The sequence below is a fragment of the Gavia stellata genome, chromosome 34 (genome assembly GCF_030936135.1).
Source record: "Gavia stellata isolate bGavSte3 chromosome 34, bGavSte3.hap2, whole genome shotgun sequence".
Lineage (NCBI taxonomy): Eukaryota > Metazoa > Chordata > Aves > Gaviiformes > Gaviidae > Gavia > Gavia stellata.
In genome coordinates, this window is record NC_082627.1 from 689,948 (window position 1) to 698,716 (window position 8,769).

General features: G+C 52.3%; 1 protein-coding gene across 1 annotated transcript; it reads right to left on the reverse strand.

Moving 5' to 3' along the window:
* Positions 1-436: 436 nt before the first annotated feature.
* On the reverse strand, positions 437-1,438 carry LOC132320196 (olfactory receptor 14A16-like). The gene has a single exon (XM_059832467.1). It carries the CDS (start codon positions 1,436-1,438, stop codon positions 437-439), a length of 1,002 nt encoding a protein of 333 aa, XP_059688450.1.
* Between the last annotated feature and the right edge of the window lie 7,331 nt (positions 1,439-8,769).

Below are 8,769 nucleotides of genomic sequence, written 5' to 3' on the forward strand. Positions count from 1 at the left end.
AGCACTGGAAAGGCCGTGTTCCGCTGTTGGCCGTGGCCATGGCTCCAGGGAAGCAGCAGCCCCGACTCACAGGCAGCAGAGAGGGAGTGCCCACCGAGGCAGCGAGGGGCAGCCCCAATGGCCACGGGGGCTGCTCCTCCATGGGGCAGCTGAGCATTCGCCTCCTGAACCCCTCCTGCACACTGGGGCTGCTCTCCCAGCTCCAGAGGAGATGTGGGAGATAGGAACTGTGACAAATAATTTTCTACTGCTTCCTTTATTGAGCTTATCTAAAGAGAGAGCCTGGATCCACATGTACATGCAGTATTTGAGTCAAGAAAAAACAAGTAGAAGGCCAAGAATAATAACATCACAGGTACAAAACAAAAATCAAATGCAAAATAAAAAAAAAAAAAAACAACCACAAAGTAAAAATAAAGACACATATGAAGAAAAGTTAGACCTGGCTTTTCCTAAGATACAGTGGGAGCCCTAGTGGGATAATGGGCTCCTTATTAATCTGAAGTCGAGCGTATTCAAATAGTTTCTGCCGGGCTTCTATGATTTCCTTGTTCCTCATGCTGTAGATGAGGGGGTTCACAGCTGGAGGCACCACTGAGTACAAAACTGCCAGCACCAGGTCCAGGGATGGGGAGGAGAAGGAGGGGGGCTTCACATAGGCAAAGATGCCCGTGCTGACAAACAGGGAGACCACAGCCAGGTGAGGGAGGCAGGTGGAAAAAGCTTTTTGACGCCCCTGCTGAGAGGGGATCCTCAGCACCACCCTGAAGATCTGCACATAGGACAGCACCATGAAAACAAAACAGCCAAAAACTAAAAAAGAACTTAATATAAGAAGCCCAACTTCCCTGAGGTAGGATTCTGAGCAGGAGAGCTTGAGGATCTGGGGAAGTTCACAAAAGAACTGGTCCACAGCACTACCCAGGCAGAACGGTAGAGAAAATGTATTGGCTGTGTGCAGCACAGCATAGAGAAACCCACTGCCCCAGGCAGCTGCTGCCATGTGGACACAAGCTCTGCTGCCCAGGAGGGTCCCGTAGTGCAGGGGTTTGCAGATGGCCACGTAGCGGTCATAGGCCATCACTGTGAGAAAAAAATACTCTGCTGACATCAGAAAGAAAAAGGCAAAAATTTGAGCAGCACATCCCTTATAGGAGATGGCCCTGGTGTCCCACAGGGAATTGGCCATGGATTTAGGGACAGTGGTGGAGATGGAGCCCAGGTCAAGGAGGGAGAGGTTGAGGAGGAAGAAGTACATGGGGGTGTGGAGGTGGTGGTCGCAGGCGATGGTGGTGATGATGATCCCATTGCCCAGGAGGGCAGCCAGGTAGATGCCCAGGAAGAGCCAGAAGTGCAAGAGCTGCAGCTCCCGTGTGTCTGAGAATGCCAGGAGGAGGAATTCAGTCATGGAGCTTCCATTGGACTTTTGGTCCCTCATGGCGTGGGAGCCTATTCATGGAGGAAAATCAATCAGTGAGTTAGGACAGCTTTCTCTGAGCAAAATCTATTCCATTTCTTATAGAAACCCCCAAACCACCTGTCCCTAATCAAGAAGACGTTTGGCAGGTCCCTTTTGTGAGCTCTGGTTGGTGCTGGCTGAGGGTGTCCCTGGCAGCAGTGCACTCTGCGGTGGGCTCTGGGGGAGCCAGCGCTGCCCTACAGCAACAGGGAAATAGGAACACAGGGTCTATGGTTAAATCCGCTCGTGATATCAAAGAGCTTTTCCTCACTGTCGCTCCCAAGTCACCCAACCCTGGAGCAGAGCTGTGAGGATTTTGTTTTGTTTATTCTGCTCTAGTGGCCCCACCACCCCTGAGGAGTGTTTTTAAGGCAGAAATCCTTGGCATTAGTACTGCCCTTCAAGTGAAACCTTGTGGATCCTGAGAAGCAAAGGGGCCATCCCTTAGTGCAGAGTGAGGACAGCCAGTCTGTCCATCAGCCCTGGTCTCAGCTGCCTTGTGCTGGCACCTCTTTGAGCTGGAGGACGATAGCACTCAAGTGTTCTCCCCAAAAGAAACTGGACACTGCTGAGAGCAAAAGAAATCCAGTTTGCAAGTGCAGACCTCCAAATCCCTCACCCTGCCTCAGTGTACCCAAGGAGGAGCTCAGCTCTCCCCTCCCAGCCAGGGGCACAGAGGGCTCACTGCCGCTGCCTGCGTGGAGCCACCCAGCAGCATTTCTGTGGCCTTAGTGCTGAGTTCTCTTCTCCGTGGGGCTCCTGCATAACACAGAGATGCCATGGGTGAGCTGTGCCCTTCTGGAGGGCACCCTGCAGCCCAGCAGGACCCCCCAGGGAAAGAGTCAAACGTCCTAAAGATGAGGAAATCAAAAGCAGCATTGGCTCACTCCCAGCCCCACAAAATTCATTGCCCAGAGCTTCCAACTGAGGTGGGAACAAAGGCAGCATGGACAGGAGAGGAAACATGGATAAATGCCCCAAAGCTCCTGTCAACAGCATCAGATTGACAAATGGGTACCTGGGGGTTTCTCCTCATGAGGGGCCCTGCTGCGAAGGAGTGACTCAGCCTGAAATCCCATGGCCTTGGGGCCACAGGCTGTGCTACATCTACATGGGAGAGGAGACCTGATGGGGGGTGGTGTGTGCTCCAGGAGAGGTTTCTGCACTGCAGGGGATGGCAGGGAGGTACCCAGTTCCCCCTCCCACAGTGTTTCTGAGAGTAGCTCCCTCTCCCTCCCTGCCCATGTCTCTGCTGCCTGGAGCTCTCCCTGCCAGGAGCTATTTGTTCCCACGTATCTGCTCCCTGCCAGTGCTCAAGACCCCAACGCACCCGCTGTGTGGTCAGCTCTGCCCTGCAGACACCTCCTGGCAGCAGGGCACTGCCCAGGGGGATCTCTGTCTGTGCAGAAGCTAAGGAGCAGCTCAAACAAGTCCCACAGAGACCACCGAGGTGATGCTGTCGTGCTGTCTGTAGGCTGAGCAGTGCCTTAGGGGACTAGATGAGGTTCCTTGCAGACCTACCCATCTCTCAGTGCAATGCTCCTGGAGTCTCAGTGTCTTGTCCAAATTCAACACCTCCAGTACTCTTTCCCTGCCCTCTCTCCTCTCCCTCAGTGCAGGACATGAACTGAGGGTCGGGAAAGCAACTCTGTCTCAAAGAGCAACTTCATTGACCTTCCTATGGCAAAGTCTCCTCTGGAAAGAGTCACTTGGTGAGCTCGACCTGGGATCTCTCAGTGTAACAGTTAAGGTGTCTCAGAGGGTTGTCCACACCTGACAGATCCATTTCCATTCCCACCCATCCAACTAGTATAATCTTTAATGCAAAGACTCAGGAATGCACAAGCTGAAGCAGGAAAGCCTTGCCTTGATTGTCATCTTTGAAAGATCCTCTCCAGAAATGTGCTGGGGGTGATGTGGAGCTGTGAGCAGCCCTGACACACACAGCACCCTCTCAACAGCAGAAGGACCCTGCCTGGCTAGCGGTCACTCCTTCCATCCTGAGCTTCTCCCTGCAGTGCCCTGGGGAGCTCCCTGGGCAGACTGAGTGCTGACCCTGGCAGGCAGTGGAGTCCCTGTCCCGGCTCACAGTGCCCTGGGGTGCAGGGACCCTGCTCGGAAGGACAGCCCTGGGCACCCCTGGATGCACACCCACCTTTACACCCCTGCAGCCATCCCCGGGAGAAGGCAGCCATCATGCCCTGTCCCTCTGACAGTGCAGGGAGGAATCCCTATTGTAGCGCACATCCTTCTCCTCCATACTAGGGAATCTGTGAGAGTCCTCCTGGAAGTTCCTACAGGCTATGGGATGAACCAGGGCTAGGAGACCCCTGCAGAATACTCATTTTTATTGCCCTGCAGCTCAGAGACTTACCATATAGAGGGCTGTGAAGATTTCTCTTCCAGTCAACTCTCCTCTGTCCTCCCACTCCACACTGCCTTTAAAGTCTCTCTGCCTCGATCCTCTCCCCTCGGTGCCTGCAGGTAGTGCCCTCAGCCAGGCTGTGCTTTGAAGAAAAGCTGCTCCTGGGCAGAGCTGTCTCTCTGCAGCACTGCCCACTTGCCATCAGCTCCCTCCCTCCACCCCAGGAGCCCAGCCCAGCTCAGCAGCAGAGGACCAGCCCAAGGCAGCACTTTCTCTGCCCCCTCTGGGCTCCCTCCAGGTGTCCCTGGGGCTCCAGGGGAACCTGCTGTGAAACAGGCTGAAAGAATCACTGCTGTTCCCTTCCTCAGCTGGGGAGAGACACTACTTCCCAGCACTGTCATTTTCCTGCTCAGAGAGAGTGTTGAGTCTAAATACCACCTTTCCCTGTCCCATCAGTAGGCAGAATACCCAGTGAACGTGAGGGATCTCCTTTACCACTTCTGAGGGAGGAGATTCAGTTGAGGCAATCGAGGCATCTCATCCTGGGTTTGTAGTATTTTTGCCTGGAAGGGGTCTCAGCTCCCTTTCATGACTGCCACAAACCCACAGGAGGTGGGATTTCTCTTGCCTCTCTTCAGGTGTGCAAAAATGGACATTTGCATGTGAGCTTTTTGTCTCAGCTCCCCTGCTAATTAATGGAGATGGAGGGCAGGAGTGAGTGCTTCAGATGCAAATACCTGGTGGCATTTGAGGTGCCAGAGGTGGCCCAAGGTATGTGCAGGAAACTGCAGGCTCTAGTGGAGCAATTCTCATGGACAGGGCAATGTCCATCTTGGAGGCCATTGGGAAATTCCTTTGGCCAACTGAAATGACAGCAGATGGCCACTTTTAGGAGAATGAAATTTGTCCCCACTCGGTATGGACAGGGCAGCGTATAGAGGTAGTCGTCTGCCCCAGTGGAGCTATTTGCATGAGGAGAGCTAAGTTTCTCTCTTTCTCTTCTCCATCACCTATATGTATTAGATCAGCATTGACTATGGTGTCTCATGGTCTCCTGTCAGGGCTGCACAGCCCAGGCCCTCTTCCATCTGGAGTCAGTGAGAGCAGGGTTTGCTCACTCTGTGGACCCCTCATGGCATCTTTCTCATCATCTACAACTACATCTGCATCTGCATCTACATCTACATCTACATCTACATCTACATCTCATATCTTTTACGTTGCCATCTGCAATCCATTCCGAGCACATCTCTGCCATGTAGCAAAGCCTTTACATATATGGGGTCTTGGGACTCAGTTCCAGTTTAGTTTGTGACAAGTCTGAGGTGGGCCCCAGCGGGCAGCAGCTGAGGTGCTGCAGCCCAAATGGGCACCAATGCCCTCAGCCTGGGGCACAGACAGGAGGAGCTGGAGCCCCACGTGCCATCACAGAAGGGCCACATTGATGGAAGAACTGCCAATGTGTGGTGGGACAGCTTGCACAACTCGCGGGATGTGCAGGATGGACACAGGCTCTTCAGGAGACGGTCATCATCTGTTTGATGGAGCTGCTGGGAAGTATGGACCTCCATTATGGGATGGGCAATAGGTGGGCTGAGCGCTTGTGGGTGAGACCCAGAGGAGAGGCCATTTATCTTGATATTTTGGCAGGACATAATGAAACCACAGTCAGTTCAAGGAAGTGGACAAAGCCTTCTTTGAAAACCTGAGGCTTTCTCTGGATCAATGACACCGTGTCTTACCAGGACCTTCAATGACCCTGACATTGACTGCATTGGGAACACAGTGCAGGAGGTTTCTGGAGGTTTTTGGGAAAACTTCTTCTCACAGCTGCCAGGGAGCCCAAAAAATGTGATGTTTGCTTGGGTCTTGTACTTGAAAATATGGAAGAGCTGGTCAGGGATGTGAAAACCAACGTCACACTCACACACACGTTATTACAATCAACCATGAAAGAGAAGTGCGTCCCAGCTCCTGAGCAGAGTGTTAAAAGGAGAGTACAAGTGCAGACACAAGACCTCAGAGGGGTAAACTGTGGCTGGTTCTGGGGGTTTTCAGTGCCTTGAGGCAGAACCCATGGAGAACAGCTATCTGTGGGTGGGGATGAAGTCACTCAAAGGAGTGAGAATATGTGAGAGAAACAACCCTGCAGACACCAAGGGCAGTGAAGAAGGAGGGGGAGGACGTGCTCCCGGTGCCAGAGAAGAGATTCCCCTGCAGCCCATGGTTAAGACCACGGTGAGGCAGGCTGTCCCACTGCAGCCCATGGAGGTCCATGGTGGAGCAGATATCCACCTGCAGCCCCTGGAGGACCCCATGCCGGAGCAGGGAGATACACCCAAAGGAGGCTGTGACCCTGTGGGAAGCCCACGCTGGAGCAGTCTGTTCCCAAAGGACTGCACCCTGTGGAAATGACACGTAGAAAGGACCCACGATGGAGCAGTTTGTGAAGAACTGCAGCCTCTGGGTAGGACCCACGATGGAGAAGTTCATGGAGGAATGTCTCCTGTGGGAGGAACCCTACATTAGAGCAGGGGAAGAGTGTGAGGAGGAAGAAGCAGCAAAGAGAACATGTGATGAACTGACCACAACTCCCATTCCCCATCCCCCTGTGCCACTCGGGGGCAGGAGGTGGAGAAATGAGGAGTAAGTTGCACCTGGGAAGAAAGGAGGGGTGGGGGGAAGGTGTTTTAAGATTTGGTTTTATTTCCTCATTACCCTACTCCAATTTGATTCACAATTAAATAAATTAATTTCCCTGAGTCGAATCTGTTTTGCTTTTGATTGTGATTGTGATCCCTGTCCTTATCTCAACCCACAAGCCTTTCATTATATTTTATCTCCCCTGTCCAGTTGAGGAGGGGAAGTGATAGAGCAGCTTGGTGGGCACCTAGCATCCAGCCAAGGTCAACCCATTACAACCCCCATTCCCCGTTCCCCGTTTTACCACTCATGGGGAGAGGAGGTAGAGGAGTCCACAATGAAGGAATGAAGTTGAGCCTGGGAAAAAGGGGGAAAAGGGAGGTGCTGTTTCAATATTTCTCTTTTCTTCTCACTATATAAATCTATTTGAATTAGTAAAAAATTAAGTAGATTTCCCCAAGCTGAGTCTGCTTTGCTCATGACGGTCATTGGTAAGTGACATCCCTGCTTTTAGATCATGGTCAACCCACCTCACACTGCCTCCCACAATACTTGTGTATCAAACCAAGGAAGTGACAGTCTTGATAGATGGGCAAAGAGGTGAGTAAAAGACTGACTGGATGCATTAAGGTCTCTCCTGGGACTTAATGATGTTATCAATGTCCCCGAGGACCTGACAGAGTTTGCAGATGACACAAAACTAAGGCAGGGGACCAGTGTATACACTGGAGGGCTGCCTTCGGGAGGAACCTCGACAGCTTGGAAGAGTGGGCCAACAAGAAGCTACTACAGTTCAGAAAGAAGACATTCCAAATCTCCCCGCTGGGGTTGCCTAACCCTGGGCAACAGCCCCAGCTGGGGCGCAGTTCAGCAGAAAAGGCCCGGAGGGTCGTGGGGAACATCAAGCTGCATATAAGTAGGTGGTGAGGCCTGGCAGCCAAGAAGGCCAACAGCATGGTGGCTGTATGAACAGGAGCAAGGCCAGGAGATGAGGGAGAGGGATTCTCCCCCTCTGTCCAGTCCTCACTAGACTGCACGCACAGCACTGCACTGAGTTTGGGACCTCCAGTCCCCCGTAGAGGAAAGAAGCGCTGCCATGGGAAGGTGAAGGTCAGCAACAGCATTTAGTGCTTTAACCTTCCATGTGGGAGTGTTTGCTGGATGTTTTCAATTTTGGAGCTGGGCTTTGGCGAGAGTGAGAGTGTGAGGGGATGTTAGCTGGCGAAGGAGGCGCAGATCTCTAGATTTTTTTTGCTTGCTTGAGATGGAGTTAGCTTTCCCCATAGGAGCCCTCATAACGCTGTGCTTTGTTTTGATAGCTTGAAAGGTGTTGATAACACACCAGTATTTTGGCTGAGTGGTGCTCGCACAGCATCAAGGCTGTCTCTCCAACATTCTCCCCCCTCACCCCCAAAGGCCACTCGGCTGGGGGTGGGCAAGATGTTGGGAGGGGACATAGCTGGGACAGGTGACCCAAACTGACCAAACAGCAATTCCACACCATATGATGTCTGCTCAGCAATGAAAGCTAAGAGAAAGAAGGAGGAGAGGGGAGCATTTGTTATGATGACGTTTGTCATCCAGAGCAACCTCCACACGTACTGAAGCCCTGCTTCCCAGGAGGTGGCTGGACATCGCCTGCTGATGGGAAGTAGAGAATAAACCTTTTGTTTTCCTTGGCTTCTTCGCATGGCCTTGGCTTAAACTGCCTATTTCTGGACTCACAAGTTTTTTCCATCTTCTTTTCTCTCCCCCACCATCCTGCTGAGGAAGGGAGTGATAGAGCAGCTTGGTGGGCACCTGATGTCCTGCCAAGGTCAACCCACCACAGACAAGTAACCTGGGATGATTACAGAGACATTGTCTGAGAATCCAGGGACTAACACAGAAAAGCTAAAGCCCAAAAGGAATTCAATAATTAAATCTGGCCAGGAATGTCAAAGACTACAAGAAGGGCTTCTGTAAAGACATGGAAGACAGCAGGAAGACTAGGGAAAAGTGTAGGTCCATTGCTCAACAAGACAGGAGACCTGATTACACAGGACATGGCAAAGGCTGAGGTACCAGGTGCCACCTTTGCCTCAGTCTTTGCTAGCAAGACTGGCCTTCAGTAATCCCAGGTCCCAGAGACCAGGGGAAAAGGCTGGAGCAAGGAAGACGTGCATTTGGTGGAAGAAGACCAGGTCAGGGAATGCTTAGGCAAACTGGACAGACATAGGTCCATGGGCCCAGATGGGCTGTACCCACGAGTGCTGCGGGAGCTGGCAGATGTTGCTGTCAGGCAACGCTCGATAATCTTTGA

Bases quoted from the DNA above. Each gene is read 5' to 3' on its own strand.
- LOC132320196 (XM_059832467.1), bottom strand. From the start codon at position 1,438: ATGAGGGACCAAAAGTCCAATGGAAGCTCCATGACTGAATTCCTCCTC.